The sequence below is a fragment of the Rhinopithecus bieti genome, unplaced genomic scaffold, assembly GCF_001698545.2.
Source record: "Rhinopithecus bieti isolate Rb0 unplaced genomic scaffold, ASM169854v2 scaffold_13262, whole genome shotgun sequence".
Lineage (NCBI taxonomy): Eukaryota > Metazoa > Chordata > Mammalia > Primates > Cercopithecidae > Rhinopithecus > Rhinopithecus bieti.
The window spans coordinates 2,019,754-2,036,319 of NW_016808004.1; the positions used below are offsets into that span (position 1 = coordinate 2,019,754).

At 45.3% G+C, this 16,566-nt stretch overlaps 1 protein-coding gene across 4 annotated transcripts in view; it reads right to left on the minus strand.

Annotated features, from left to right (window-relative positions):
• The window catches only part of DAPK2 (death associated protein kinase 2), a 141,634-nt gene that overhangs the window by 55,186 nt on the left and 69,882 nt on the right, over window positions 1-16,566 (minus strand). For all 4 annotated transcript variants that reach the window (XR_001887827.1, XM_017884975.1, XM_017884972.1 and 1 more), the window contains exon 4: window positions 10,208-10,346. Coding sequence is in view for 3 of the 4 variants with exons in the window: in XM_017884975.1 (XP_017740464.1) it covers window positions 10,208-10,346 (139 nt within the window). In the remaining variant the exon portion in view is untranslated. The remainder of the gene's footprint in view (window positions 1-10,207; window positions 10,347-16,566) is intronic.

Below are 16,566 nucleotides of genomic sequence, written 5' to 3' on the forward strand. Positions count from 1 at the left end.
TTTGTCTGTAAAGGATTTTATTTCTCCTTCACTTATGAAGCTTAGTTTGGCTGGATATGAGATTCTGGGTTGAAAATTCTTTTCTTTAAGAATGTTGAATATTGGCCCCCACTATCTTCTGGAGAATTGTAGAATTTCTGCTGAGAGATCTACTGTTAGTCTGATGGGCTTCCCTTTGTGGGTAACCCGACCTTTCTCTCTGGCTGTGCTTAACATTTTTTCCTTCATTTCAACTTTGGTGAATCTAACAATTATGTGTCTTGGGGTTGCTCTTCTTGAGGAGTATCTTTGTGGCATTCCCTGTATTTCCTGAATTTGAATGTTGGCCTGCCTTGCTAAGTTAGGGAAGTTCTCCTGGATAATATCCTGAAGAGTGTTTTCCAACTTGGTTCCATTCTCCCCATCACTTTCAGGTACACCAATCAGACATAGATTTGGTCTTTTCACATAGTCTCATATTTCTTGGAGGCTTTGTTCGTTTCTTTTTACTCTGTTTTGTCTAAACTTCTCTTCTTGCTTCATTTCATTCATTTGATCTTCAATCACTGATACCCTTTCTTCCACTTGATCAAATCGGCTACTGAAGCTTGTGCATGTGTCACAGAGTTCTTGTGCCATGGTTTTCAGCTCCATCGCATCATTTAAGGACTTCTCTACACTGTATATTTTAGTTAGCCATTCGTCTAATCTTTTTTCAAAGTTTTTAGCTTCTTTGAGATGGGTTCGAATATCCTCCTTTAGCTTGGAGAAGTTTGTTATTACCGATTGTCTGAAGCCTCCTTCTCTCAACTAGTCAAAGTCATTCTCCGTCTAGCTTTGCTCCATTGCTGGCAAGGTGCTGTGTTCCTTTGGAGGAGAAGAGGAGCTCTGAATTTTAGAATTTTCAGCTTTTCTTCTCTGGTTTCTCCCCATCTTTGTGATTTTATCTACCTTTGGTCTTTGATGATGGTGACATACAGATGGGGTTCTGGTGTGGATGTCCTTTCTGTTTGTTAGTTTTCCTTCTAATAGTCAGGACCCTCAGCTGCAGGTCTGATGGAGTTTGCTGGAGGTCCACTCCAGACCCTGTTTGCCTGGGTATCACCAGCAGAGGCTGCAGAACAGCAAATATTGCAGAACGGTTGATGTTGCTGCCTGATCCTTCCTCTGGAAGCTTCCTCTCAGAGGTGCACCCTGCTGTATGAGGTGTCAGTCAGCCCCTACTGGGAGGTTTCTCCCAGTTAGGCTACTTGGGGGCCAGGGACCCACTTGAGGAAGCAGTCTGTCCGTTCTCAGATCTCAAACTCTGTGCTGGAAGAACCACTACTCTCTTCAAAGCTGTCAGACAGGGACGTTTAAGTCTGCAGAAGTTTCTGCTGCCTTTTGTTCAGCTATGCCCTGCCCCCGGAGGTGGAGTCTACAGAGGCAGGCAGGCCTCTTTGAGCTGTGCTGGGCTCCACCCAGTTCCAGCTTCCCAGCCACTTTGTTTACCTACTCAAGCCTCGGCAATGGCAGACGCCCCTCCCCAAGCCTCACTGCCACCTTGCAGTTCAATCTCAGACTGCTGTGCTAGCAGTGAGCAAGGCTCCGTGGGTATGGGACCATCCGAGCCAGGTGTGGGATATAATCTCCTGGTGTGCTGTTTGCTAAGGCCATTGGAAAAGTGCAGTATCAGGGTAGGAGTGTCTGGATTTTCCAGGTACTGTCTGTTACAGCTTCCCTTTGCCAGGAAAGGGAATTCCCTGACCCCTTGTGCTTCCCGGGTGAGGCAATGCCCCACCCTGCTCCATGGGCTGCACCCACTGTCTGACAAGCCCCAGTGAGATGAACCCGGTACCTCAGTTGGAAATGCAGAAATCACCTGTCTTCTGCATCACTCATGCTGGGAGCTGCAGACTGGAGCTGTTCCTATTCGGCCATATTGGAACCTCTTAACTGTTTTTTGTTTTTTAATCCATTCAGCCAATCTATGTCTTTTAATTGGAGAATTTAGTCCATTTACATTCAATGTTATTACTGATAAGTAAGGACTTACTCCTGCCACTTTGCTTTTTCATTTCTGGTTGTTTTGTGGTCTTCTTTTCCTTCTTTCCTTCCTTCCTGTCTTCCTTTTAGTGAAGGTAATTTTTTTCTGGTATTAAGTGTTAATTTCTTGCTTTTTATTTTTTTGTGTCTCTGCTGTAGGTTTTTTGATGTGAGGTTACCATAAGGCTTGCAAATACTATCATATAATCCGTTATTTTAAACTGATGACAACTTAATGCTGATTACATAAACAAGCTAACATGCAAAGAGAAAACTAATAAAAACTCTACACTTTAACTTTCTCTCCTCACTACATTTTACATCTTATTGTACTGTCTTGAAATGTTGTAGTTATTTTTGATCAGTTCATCATTTAATCTTTCTACTCAAGATACAAGTAGTTGATACACAATTATATTGTTATGATATTCTGTGTTTTGCTGTGTACTTAGTATTACAAGTTTTGCACCTTCAGATGGTTTCTTATTGCTCATTAATGTCCTTCTCCTTTAGATTGAAGAATTCCCTTTAGCATTTCTTGTAGGACAGGTCTGGTATTGATGACATCCTCAGATTTTCTTTGTTTGGGAAAGTCTTTATTTCTCCTTCATGTTTGAAGGATATTTTTGCTGGATATACTATTCTAGAATAAAGGTTTCTTCCTCAGCACTTTAAATATGTCATGACACCCTCTCCTGGCCTGTAAGATTTCCACTACAAAGTCACTGCCAGACATAATTGGAGTTTCATCGTATGCTATTTGTTTCTTTTCCCTCCTTGCTTTTAGGATCTTTTTTTTTTTTTTTTTTTTTGAAGACCAGGAAAGTCTCACTCCTGTCACCCAGGCTGGAGTACAGTGGCCAGATCTTGGCTCACTGCAAGCTCCGCTTCCCGGATTCATGCCATTCTCCTGCTTCAACCTCCCGAGTAGCTGGGACTACAGGCGCCCGCCACCATGCCCGGCTAGTTTTTTGTATTTTTTTTTTTTTAGTAGAGACGGGGTTTCACCATGTTAGCCAGGATGGTCTCGATCTCCTGACCTCGTGATCCGCCCGTCTCGGCCTCCCAAAGTGCTGGGATTACAGGCTTGAGCCACCGCGCCCGGCCAGGATCCTTTCTTTACTCTTGACTTTTGGGAGTTTGATTATTAAATGTCTTTGTTTTAATTTATGGGAGTTTGATTATTATTTGGGTTTAACCTGCTTTGTGTTCTATAACCTTCCTGTACTTGAATATTGATATCTTTCTCTAGCTTTGGGAAGTTCTCTGTTATTATCCCTTTGAATAAGCTTTCTACCTCTATCTCTCTACCTCCTCATTAGGGCCAATAACTCTTAAATTTGCCTTTTTGAGACTATTTTCTAGATCTTATAGGAATGCTTCATTCTTTTTTTTTTTCTTTTGTCTCCTCTGACTGTGTATTTTCAAATAGTCTGTCTTTAAGCTCACTAATTCTTCCTTCTGCTTGATCAATTATGCTGCTAAGAGACTCTGACACATTCTTCAGTACGTCAACTGCATTTTTCACTTCCAGAATTTGATTCTTTTAATTATTTCAATCTCTTTGTTAAATTTATCTGATATAATTCTGAATTCCTTCTCTGTGTTATCTTGATTTTCGTTGAGTTTCCTCAAAACAGCTATTTTGAATTCTCTGTCTGAAAGGTAACATATCTCTGTCTCTCCAGGATGGGTCCCTGGTGCCTTATTTAGTTTATTTGGTGAAGTCATGTTTTCCTGGATGGTTTTGATGCTTGTGGATGTTTATTGATGTCTGGGCACTGAAGAGTTAGGTATTTATTCTAGTCTTCACAGTCTTGGTTTGTTTGTACCCATCTTTTTGGGAAGGCTTTCCAGATATTTGAAGAGACGTAAATGTTGTAATCTAAGTTTTTGGTCACTCTAGCCATATCTGCATTGGAGGACACCCCAAGCCCAGTAATGCTGTGGTTCTTGCAGGCTTGTAAAGGTACTGCCTTGAAGATTTAGAAAAATTATCTGGTTTATGAGGCAGAGACTCTTGTTCTCTTCCCTTACTTTCTTCCACACAAATGAAGTCTCTCTCTGTACTGAGCTGCCTGCGACTGGGGGAGGGGTAACATAAGCACCCCTGTGGCCATCACCACTGGGATTGTGCTGGGTCAGACCTGAAGCCAGCATGGCACTGGGTCTTGCCCAAGGCTTATAACAGCTGCCTGGCTACTAGTTGTGTCTGCTGAAGGCCCTAGGGCTCTACAATAGGCAGGTGGCAAAGCCAGCCAGGCTTGTGTCCTTCCCTCAGGGTGATGAGCTTCCCCACTGCCTTGGGTGCACCAGGGAAGCCATCTAGGAGTCAGGGCTTGGAGTTGGAAACCTTGGGAATCTACCTGGTGCTCTATTCTAATGTGGCCCAGCCGGTATCTAAGCCACAAGACAAAGCCCTTCCCACTCTTCCATCCCCTTTCCATAAGCAGAGGCATCTCTCCCCATGGCCACCACTGCCCCAGGCCTATGGCAAGTACTCTGTGACTACTTCTAGTGTATATTCAAGACCTCAGGGCTCTTCAGTCAGCTTATGGCAAATGCTGTCAGGCCTACGACTCTCCCTTCAGGGCAGTGGGCTCCCCTTTGGCCCAGGGTAGGTCCAGAAATACTGTCCAAGAGCCAAGGCCTGAAACTGGAAACCCAAAGAGTCCACTTGGTTCTGTACCCCACTGTGGCCAAGCTAGTACCTAAGCTGCAAGACAAAGTACACTTTATCATTAACTTTCCTTTTATCAAGCAGAAGGAGCCTCTTCCCATAACCACCACAGCTGGGAATGTGCTGGGTCATGCCTGAAGCCAGCATGTCTCTGAGTGCATGTATCTGAGTGATACACTGGATATCACTGCTGACTATTCGGGGCCCAGGGCCTCTTTAGTCAGCCGGTGATGAATCCTGCCAGGATTGGGTCCTTCCCTTCAAGACAGTGGATTCCCTTCTGGCCCAGGGAGTGTCTAGAAATGTCTGAGATCTAGGGCCTGGAATGGAGTCCTTAAGACTCTGCCTTGTGCCCCATCTGACTGTGGCTGAGCTGGTATTCAAATTGCAAGACAAAGTCCTCTTCACTCTTCCCTCTTTTCTCCTCTAGTGAAGGGAAGGATTCTCTCCTGGAGTTGCAAGCTGTGCTGCCTGGGGGTAGGGGAGGTGTGGTACAAGCACTTCCTTGGCCACCCCAGCTGATGTCTCACTAGGTGTACCCTCCAAGTCCACTGGCTCCAAGCACAGCACAGGACCAGGACTTGTCCAGGAATTGCAGTCCTTGTGGCCTAAACCTCCTTTCGAGTTTACTTAGAAACCCAGAGCACTTTAGTCTGCAGTGGTGAGGCTTGCTGGAACTCAGCTTCTGACCACTGGGATGAGTGATTCTCTTCTGTCTAGGGCTAGTTTAAATGCTCCTTCCATGGGTTCCAGCTGGGTTCTGCCTGGTATTGCTTTCTGCTGTGACAGGGTAGCACTGACTTTCAATGCAAAGTCCCACAATTGCTGCACTCTCCCTCCCCCAAGTGCACAGGTTCTTTCTCCATGCAACACGGCTGCTGCCAAAGGATGGGGAAAGAGTGGTGCAGATGATTCAAGACTGTCTTTCCTATCCTCTTCAGTGCCTCTTTCTGTGATATGAAATTAAAACCAGGTACTGTAGGCTGGGCACGGTGGCTCATGCCTGTAATCCCAGCACTTTGGGAGGCCAAGGCGGGTGGATCATGAGGTCAGGAGATCAAGACCATCCTGGCTAACACAGTGAAACCCCATCTCTACTAAAAATACAAAAAAATTAGTCAGGCATGGTGGCAGGTGCCTGTAGTCCCAGCTGTTATGGAGGCTGAGGCAGGAGAATGGTGTGAACCCAGGAGGCGGACTTTGCAGGGAACCGAGATCGTGCCACTGCATTCCAGCCTGGGCGACAGTGCCAGACTCGGTCTCAAAAAAATAATAATAATAAAATAAAATAATGAATAAAACCAGGTACTGTGACTGCTCACCTGATTTTTGGTTCTCATAAAGGTGCTTTTTTGTGTGTGGATAGCTGTCAATTTGGTGTTCTTACAGGGAGGATGATCAGTGAAGGTTTCTATTTGGTCATCTTGCTCTGTCTCCTGTTTTTACCAATACTGCTTATCTCATATTAATTTGTCCATTTGGGCTGGCCATGGTGGCTCGTGCCTATAATCTCAGCATTTTGGGAGACCAAGGTGGGGTCGGTGGGGATCACCTGAGGTCAGCAGTTCATGACCAGCCTGGCCAATGTGGTGAAACCCTGTCTCTACTAAATATACAAAAATTAGCTGGGCATGGTGGCGGGGGCCTGTCATCCCAGCTACTCAGGAGGCTAAGGCAGGAGAATCACTTGAACCCAGGAGGTGGAGGATGCAGGGAGACGAGATTGTGCCACTGCACTCCAGCCTGGGGGACAGAGCAAGACCCTATCACAAAAAGAAAAAAACAAAATTGTCTACTTGTCTGCTCCCTGCAACCAGGCTAGGGGCATGTGGTGAGCAGGGATAGAGCCTGACTGTCCATTGCACAATGGCCGAACATAGGAGGAGCTGATCAAATACCAGTTGAAGAGAGGTTGTTCACATTCCAAAGGCAGGCAAGAGAGCGAACCCTCTTCCATTACCTGCCCCTTCAAGCTGGAAGGTGTGCATGGAGAACAGTTATGGGTAAGGGTGTGGAGACAACATGCTGGCTGTGTTCCTTGGGTAGTAAGGACCCTGAGCTTGGCGAGGAGTAACAGAATATAAGCAGGAGAGGAAAGTGAAAGTCCATCATGGAGAATGAAAATCAGGAAGAAAAATGTGGATTCTATATGGTGGGAAACAACACAGAGCCAAGAGGCCTCCCCTAAGCTACCAGCTGGATCTTAATTGCATGATCCCCTCCAGTTGACAGAATGTTCCAGCCAGGAGGCATGCATACCCACATTCTGGCTCCAGGAAACATCTACCCAATCATGAGGTAATCCTTCTGAGTTTCAGCTACTCATCACTTCCTGAAGTTGCCCAGGTGGACCTAGGCCAAGGGACCCATAGGTGGAAGAATCAGAAACCTCAAGTCCTCACAACTCTAAGGATACCTGGCTATGGTGGGGACTAGCAGCATTCTCACCTCACATGCATCCAGGGAAAACCCAGACCGTTTCCAGATCATGGAAAATGTCCAGGTTAGGCCCAGAGTCTTACCGGCCCTCGCCAGCAGTTCTACCTAGCAACCAACTCAGCTCTCTGCTGGGCAATTTATTAACAGAACTGTACTCGCAGGTTTGTTTTCCTAGTCTATGGGGCCCAAAACACTGTAACAAAAGTTCTATTTCCTTTTTCCTCTATTCTGAGAAGGGGAATAACAATAACAGCTACTATTACAGAGCACCTATTCCATATTTGGCACTTAATGCTTCTTCTCTCTAACACTTACAACTTTGCCAGGTAGATATTATTATTTGCACTGAAGCTGAAAAGCTGAGGTTCAGGTGTATCATGGTATATGATAACCCAGCCTGCTAACTCCAAACCTAGCTAACTCTCCCCACCACAGCGAGCTGCCATAAAGGCAAGCCAAACATCACGAACCTGCTGTGGTCACTGGTGCCTGCTGGGCTCCAGCCACTCCTCCTACCAGACCCATTCGAGAAAAGACAAAGAAGCCCATTTTGAAGCTGGTCTCCTGGAGCCAGCAAAGACACAAGAAAACAACAAGTAAATTGTCCACAGCAGTACCAGGAAGGCAACACAGGTGCAATCAAGGAAGACCATTTCTTGCTATTACCACCCTGAGGTCCAAAGGCCTGCCCAGGCCTCACCATCCTCGGTGACCCCAATTTTTACCCGTGACGCCTCAGTAAAACTCTGGAAGACTTCTGTTGGAGGTATTAAAAAATACTGTGACAGGCAGGAGCAGTGGCTCATGCCTGTAGTCCCAACACTTTGGGAGACTGAGGTGGGCAGATTGCTTGAGCCTAGGAGTTCCAGACCAGCCTGGGCAAAATGGCGAAAACCCATTTCTATGAAAAATGCAAAATTTAGCCGGCCATGGTGGCGTGTTCCTGTAGTCCCAGCTACTTGGAGGCTGAGGTGGGAGGATCACCTGAGCCTGGGAGGTCAAGTCTGCAGTGAGCTGAGATCGCACCACTGCACTCCAGCCTGGAGTGACAGAGTGAGATCCTGTCTCCCCGCCACCAAAAAAAAAAAAAAAAAAAAAAACTGTGACAATCATGGCCAGATGCAGTGGCTCATGCCTGTAATCCCAACACTTCTGAGAGGCTGAGGTGGGTGGACCACTTGAGCCCAGGAGCTCAGGACCAGCCTGGGCAACATGGCAAGACCCCGCCTCTACAAAAAATACAAAAATTAGCCAGGTATGGTGGCACATGCCTTTAGTCCCAGCTATTCAGGAGGCTAAGACAGGCGGATAGATTGAGCCCAGGAAGTTGAGGCTGCAGTGAGCTGTGATCACTCCACTGTGCTCCAGCTGGGTGACAGAGCAAGACTGTCTGTATTTAAAAAAAAAAAAAAAAAAGGTGACAATCAGCATAAGGAAGGGGGACCATGCTAAGGGGACTCATAGAAGGTCACCCTATCAGGCAGAGTAGAGTAAGAGAGGGGTAGGGACTCATATAGGAACTAAGCCCATGCCCTGGCATAGCCACTGTGAGACAATGGACATGCCAGACCCTCTCTGGGCCAGGGGCACAAGCCAGAACTTGGGTGTCATCCAGAACTCTGTCCCCTTCTTCATCTCTACCTCTAATTAGGCACCTAATCAATCCTCAAATTGACCTCTGCAAAAGATCTTGACTCTGTCCCGTCCTCACATCTTACCTAGATTATTGCATTAGCCTCCTAGCTGAGCCCCAGCCTCCAGGCTGTCTTCAGCCTGTCCGTTCTCCCAGCCAGAGGGATCATTCTGAAACATGTACATGCCCACCTCACTTCTCTGTTCACTGGAACCTTTATCTCTCAGGGTAAAGTGCAAGCTCCTTGGCTTAGCTCCCAGATCCTTGTGTCTGCCTCCTGCACTCTTCCCAGCTTCTTTCCCAGCCACTCAGCACACACTTCCTGTGCCTGTACTTCCCTGAATGCACTGCGCTGTTTTGTGACCATGTATTCTGTTGGCCTTTCTTCCTTAGAAGGCCCTTCCCTTCTTCTAATTCCTGCCAATCCTTCAGAACTCAACTAAATAGCACTTCTTCCAGGGAGCCCTCTCTGATACCCCGGTTGGACTTAGATGTCCCCTCCTTTAGCCTCCCCACCCACCCTGGGCTTCCTTCTAGCATAGTACTTAGAGTTGCTGGTTTTTCTATCTCTTATACCAAGGTCCCTGGAAAAGAGGAAGTAATCTCAGACAGGACCTCAGTGAATTTTGTATCTGCAGCAATACCCAGGCACCCATCACCATGCTTGAAAGACCACAGGGATTTCTGGATAGAAAAATGAAGGGATCTCCCCAGCAAACAGGTCATAGAATTGATCACAAGTTAGAGAACATTTACACATTAAGTATCTATATAGGCTCATCAGTCTATGCAACTGAGCTCAGTTACTAAGGGAACTGTCCTTCTAATTTGACCACATTCTTGCTTTATAAAGTCCTATGCGGTCACAGTGAACTTTCTCAGTCCTGAATACCAGTTACCACAAATGATCAGTGGCCCCTGGAAGCAGTTTTATGGCCACAATTTGGAGCAGAGTGGGGGTGGTGAGTGGGGGAGAGCAGCCAGTGGTCCCTGGGCTCCAGGATTTACAAGCTCTGGTCAAGGGATGATGGAGGCTGCACTGTGAAAGGGTCTGGTGAGTCAGCCAACTTCAGCAATCCTCCAAACACTTCTAGTTCTTTGTTATCGAAAAGTTCAGTCTTGTGAAAGGTGTTTGGTTTCAAGTTTTCTGTCACTGGTCTACTTATTTAGAAAGCGTTATCCCCGCTACCTGAAATAAATAAGGTGCCTGAAGTCTGATTTAAGGAGCTTCTTGCAGTCAGCTCCTGTGTGCAGAAAACCTGTTATGAGAAATAAAACTGAGAAGGTGGACATTTCTGTAGCATCATCTCTTTCCCAGGAGCTCAGGGTTTTTCATTGTAAGATGAGAAAGGAGGGCTGGTGGGCACTGGGCCCATCCTGGGAAAGACACCAGGAGGGACTAAGCCTCTTCTTCCTAAACTTGATTCTTTTCTCTTTCTCCCCTTACTGACCTTGAGATCAAAGTGAGCAATTTTCTTTGTGTGAAGGTAGTTCACCCCATCCAGGATCTGCTTAATGAAGCTGGTGGCCTCCTCCTCACTCAGTGACTCCTTCTGGGCCAGGAAATCGAAGAGCTCTCCTCCAGACACTCTGTAAAACACCAGCGGGGGGAGGGGAGGCCCAGGCCCAGTCAGCTCTGCATGTCATGAGGCCGGGCTGATGGGTGCAAGCCCTGATCCTGATCCCCCAGGGACCTCGTATGGCAGAATCCCCCTTGCTTATGTCTGGGGCTTTGTCTGTCTGACCAGTGCCAGGGACTGACTTTGCTTCTATTTGCTTTGTTTTCTTTTGGATCACAAGGGCAGGAATCACTCTGGAGATGTTGTCAGAAGGGCCTCTGCTCCCACTCTAGGCCCTGGTCCCAGTCACCCTGGAGGTTGCCCTCTCCCCCCAATATGCCTGAGATGGCAGGGGACAAAAACAAGCAGATTCCTTTTTTTTTTTTTTTTTTTTTTTTGAGACGGAGTCTCGCTCTGTCGCCCAGGCCTGAGTGCAGTGGCCTAGAATCTGCAGGCTCCACTGCAAAGCTCCGCCTGCCCGGATTTACGCCATTCTCCTGCCCTCAGCCTCCCGAGTAGCTGGGACTACAGGCCGCCCGCACCTCGCCCGGCCTAGTTTTTTTTTGTATTTTAAGTAGAGAGCCGCAGGTTTCGACCGTGTTAGGCCAGGGATGGTCTCCTCTGCCTGACCTCGTTGATCTGCCCGTCTAGGCTCGCCAAAGTGCTGGGATTACAGGCCTTGAGCCATCGCGCCGGGCCCTACAAGCAGATTCTTTAGCCGGAATGTTTGTGTTCCTCCAAATTCATATTTTGAAATTCCAACCCCCAAGGTGATGGTATTAGGAGATACAGCCTTTGGGAAGTAATTAAGTCATGAAGTCAGAGCCCTCACAAATGAGATTAGTGCCCTTATAAAAGAGACCCCAGAGGGCTCACTTTCCCCTTGCACTATGTGAAGTTACAGTCAAAAGACAGCCATCTAATGAGGAAGTGAACCTTCATCTTGATCTTAGACTTCCCAGACTCCAGGACTGTGAGAAATAAATTTATGTTGTTTGTCAGCCACCCAGTTTATGGTTATTGTGTTATACAGCAGCCTGAATGAACTGAGAGAGGAAATTGGTACCAAGTATGGAGTGCTACTGTAACAAATACCTAAAAATGTGGAAGTTGCTTTGGTATCAGCTAACAAGTAGAGGCTGGAAGAGGTTTGGGGTGCCAACTAGAAAAAGCCTACATTGCCACGAAGGAATGGACTGTAAGGGTGGTTCTGGTGAGGGATCACAAAGAGAGGAGATTCTCAATCTTCTTAGAGAATACCTAAGTGGTCATCAACAAAATATTTGTAGAATACAGATGGAAAGGCCATTCTGATAATGTCTCAGATGGATACGAGGAACTTGTTACTGGTCTGGTCAATGGGGGAAAGGGCGTCCTTCTTATAAAGTAGCCGAGAACGTGGCTGAATTGTGTGTGTGCCCTACTGTTTTGTAGAAGGTAGAACTTGTAAGCAATAAAAATGGAATATTTGGCTGAGGAAATTTCTAAGCAAAGTATTGAAAGAGTGTCCTGGTTCCTCTTGACTACTTATAGTAAAATGTGAAAAGAAATGATTTAAAGACAAAATTGTTACTCAAAGGGAAGAAAGCTTAAAAGTATGAAAAATTCTCAGCCTCCTCATATTGGAAAAACTAAGAAAACCTGTTTGGGAAAGAACAAAGGTGTGACCAAGCAACCATTTGATAAAAAGATTAATATGATTCTCAGGGAAGCCAGGTGCTATTCATCAAGACAATAGGGGGATTAGTCAGCCATCTAAATAGAAGCCAGGACCTATTGTTCAAGACAATGGAAGAATGACCTGAAGTCATTTCAGAGATCATGGGGGTGAAAAGAGGGGTGTCCCTCCCATCACAGGTTCATAGTGCCAGAGCCTAGAGGCAGAATGATATCAAAGGAGGGGCCTCTACTGCCCAGTGCTGCCTCACATTGTGGGCTTTGCTCTCCAAACTCTGTTGCCACACTCCTCAGACATACCAGGTGTGGCTCCTGGAGGGCAACAGTGTGGCATGGTCTGTGCCAAGCAAAGCTGGTGGATGTGTGGCTGCCTTCACCTGGATTTCAAAAGATACCTTAAGGGAGCTAGTGGGCCCCTGGGCAGAGGACTGCCTTTCGGGTGGGGGTCAATGTTTGGAGAGCAAAGCCTTATGGGTATGGTTGCCCAAAGTTGCAGGAGCAAGACCTCCGATCTACTCCTGTGGGCCTGGAGGGCAGAGCATTGAGCCAAAGATTATTCTCAATATTTTATACTGGCTCAGAACCTGTCACTCCTTTATTCTTTCCCATTCCTTCTTCTAGAATGGGAATGTGTATCATCTGCCTGTCCCACCATCATATTTTGTACACGACATGTTTGATGTCATTGGTTCACAGCTGGAGAGCAACTTGCCTCAGAATGAATCATACCTTGAGTCTCACTCACATCTGATTTAGATATTTAGATGAGACTTTGAACTTTAAACTTTGGAGTTGATGCTGGAATTAAGACTTTTGCAACTATTGGAATGAAAGGAATGTATTTTACATTTGAGAAGGACATTAATTGGGGTGGGGGGCAGAGACAGAATGCCAGAGTCTGAATGAACTAAGACAGATGACAAAGAGGAAAAATGCTGTGCCAGAAACTAAAGACCTAGGTTCCATTCCAGCCTTGCCACTGACCTTAGACAACTCATTTCCCTTCTCCAGGCAGGACCTGGTTTCATTATATACAAAAAAAGCAGATTGGGCAAGACAGCCCCCAAAGCCCCCTTTCTTTAATTTTATAAAAGATGGCCCCCCTTTATGGGGTTCAAGAGAATTTAAGTATGGCCCCTAACTTAAGCAGAAGACCCCATTAATTATATTAATCTCTAAAGACTCTAGAATACTACTTTTGATGCTTGATACTACTTTTTCACACTCTACATTCTTGCATCCCATAGTTGATGTGACAGAGCAAAAAAATTCGCCCCTGAGATTTAGGATTGCCAGATAAAATAGGTTTTTACTTGCTAAATCTGGCAACCCTACTTGGGCTTGTTTATTCTGTCAACAAAAAGAGTCAAACTCTGTACAATATTTAAAGATGTTTATTCTGAGCCAAATACGAGTGCCCAAGACCCGTGACACAGTCCCAGAAGGTCCTCAGAACATGTGCCCAAGGTAGTTGGGTAACAGCTTGATTTTATACATTTTAGGGGGACAGAAGTTACAGGCTGAATCAATCAATAAATGTAAGGTGCACATTGGTTCCGTCTGGAAAAGTGGAAAAACTTGAAGGTGAGGATAGGGAGTTGGGAGGGCTTCTAGGTCACAGGTGGATTTTATGATTGGCAATTGGTTATTATCAAAAGAATCAATAGAAAAGAGTGTCTGAGTTAAGACAAGGGTTATGGAGACCAAGGTTTTTATTATGTAGACAAAGTCTCACAGATGGCTGCCCTTGGAGGCAATAGATGGCAAATGTTTACCATTCACATTCTTTTTTTTTTTTTTTGAGGCGGAGTCTCAGTCTGTCGCCCAGGCTGGAGTGCAGTGACCGGATCTCAGCTCACTGCAAGCTCCGCCTCCTGGGTTTACGCCATTCTCCTGCCTCAGCCTCCCGAGTAGCTGGGACTACAGGCGCCCACCACCTCACCTGGCTAGTTTTTTGTATTTTTTTTTAGTAGAGACGGGGTTTCACCGTGTTAGCCAGGATGGTCTCGATCTCCTGACCTCGTGATCCGCCCGTCTCGGCCTCCCAAAGTGCTGGGATTACAGGCTTGAGCCACCGCGCCCGGCCTACCATTCACATTCTTAAAAGGTGCTAGACTCTCAGCTAATCTCTTCAGGATCAGAAAAAGACATGGAAAGGAACAGAGATTCTCCAGAGAATATAGATTTTTCCCACAAGAGTCAGCTTTGCAGGGTCACTTCAAAATATGTCAAAAGATTTATTAGGGTAAAATACTTCTATTTATTTCAGGGCCTGCTATTTGTCATGTGATGTTATAGTAGAGTCAGGCTGGAATTTGTTATCTTATTGCTGCAAAGAGTCTGTTTTGTTAGTCTTAAGTTCACTGTTTTTATATTAATGTTGGTCACTTGTGCCCGAATTTCAATGGGTGGAGAGTATAATGAGGCATGTCCAACCCCTCTTCCCATCATAGCCTGAAAGTTTTTCAGGTTTACTTTGGAATCCCGTTGGCTGAGAGAGGGGTCTATTCAGTTGGGGGGCTTAGAATTTTAATTTTGGTTTACAATCCTCTGACAGGAGCTGGGGTATGCTGCCAGCGTGAGCTCCGCTGGGGCTGAAATAAAGCCAAGGGCCCAAAGGGAAAGATCTCAGGAAGGGTTCTAGGCCAAGGGATCCAGGACCTTTGGATCACTTGGAGAACTTGTTTTAAAATGCAGATTTCCAGATCCCACCATAGACTTTAACAAATTAGATTCTCCAGCAGTGAGGCCTTAAAACCTGTATTTTTACTATGACAACATAATAATAGTAATTAATATTCATTGAACACGTACTCTATGTTACATGCCTTATGTACATTATCTCATTTCATCATCACAATATCCTATGATCTAAGGACTATCATTTTTCTATTTCACACTTAAATAAACAAAGGCTCAGAGAGGTTAAGCAACTTGCCCACAGTCCCATAGCTAGTAAATAGAGTCAGGATTCAAACCCAGGCAGAACAGCTCTCAAGCACTACAGCATACTGAGTATTGCAGATTATTCTTTTCTTTTCTTTTTTTTTTTTTTTTTTTTTTTTTTTTTGAGACAGTCTCATTCTGTTGCCCAGGCTGGAGTGCAGTGATCTCAGCTCACTGCAACCTCTGCCTCCCAGGTTCAACTGATTCTCATGCCTCAGTCTCCCAAGTAGCTGGGGTTACAGGTGCATGCATGCGCCACCACGCCCAGCTAATTTTTGTATTTTTAGTAGAAATGAGGTTTCACCATGTTGGCCAAGCTGGAACTCCTGACCTCAAGCAATCCATCCACCTTAACCCCCAAAGTGTTGGGATTACAGGTGTGAGCCATTGCGCCCGGCTCCAGATGATTCTTATATGGCTAAAATGGCTCTGACCCAACTTTGGGGATCATTCTCTGCCCCCTAGTCCATCCTAAATAAAGAGCATCAAAATCTTCTTTTCTCCTTTCTTTAAACATTTCCAGAAGCACACTTGGACCCACTCAGTAATCTTAGCATCATGAAAAATAGAACAACCGGACATAAAATAGTGCAGTAGGAAGGACACAGCAACACCTATGAGATGTTGTGACTTAAAAAATGGAGCCTAAATCTGCTTAAGCCTCTTGTTCAGCACTATCAATAGAACTTTCTACAATGATGAAAATGTTCTAGATATGTGCTGTCCAATAGAGTAGCCACTAGTCACATGTGGTTACTGAGCACTTGAAATGTGGCTAGTGTAATAGAGAAACTGAATTTTAATTTTGATTTAATTTTAATTGTTCTAATTTAAAAACTGAAGTGGTATAAAATATTTTCCATTAAATACAACTTTATTGTTTCAGTAGAACTGCATTTCACTTTAACCGTTGCATTGCTTTGCATAAGAATTGAAATGTGGGCTGGGCACAGTGGCTCACACCTGTAATCTCAGCACTTTGGGAGGCTGAGGCAGGCAGATCACTTGAGCCTAGGAGTTCAAGACCAGCCTGGGCAACATAGTGAGACACTGTCTCTACAAAAAATACAAAAATTAGCCAGGCATGGTGATGTGCACCTCTAGTTCCAGCTACTTAGGAGGTTGAGGTGAGAGGATTACCTGAGGTCGAGGTTGCAGTGAGCTGTGATTGTGCCATAGCACTCCACACTGGGCAACAGAGTGAGATCCGGTCTCAAAAAAAAAAAAGAGGTTGAGATGTGCTCTAAGTATAAAATTCACACTGGCTTTTGAAGACTTAGTTTGAAAACAGAATGTAAAATATCTCATTAATAATTTTAAATAAAATATTATTAAAATCAATTCACCTATTTCTTTTTGTTTAGTCAGTGTGGCAACTAGGAAATTTAACATTACGTATGTGGTTCACATTACATTTCTATTGGACAGCGCCAATAGGCAGGGTATCTCCTCTAGATCTAACTACTAGTTACAGGAAATACAGGGGACAGAGGAATGAGGTAAAGAACACCATGAGGAAGGAAAAAGTCTAATCCAGACTGTGAGACAGGACAAGTGGCCTAGTTTTCCAACATCTCAATGGCATCAAAAAAGAGGCAAAAAAATAGAAGGGGGAAGGGGGAAGGTGA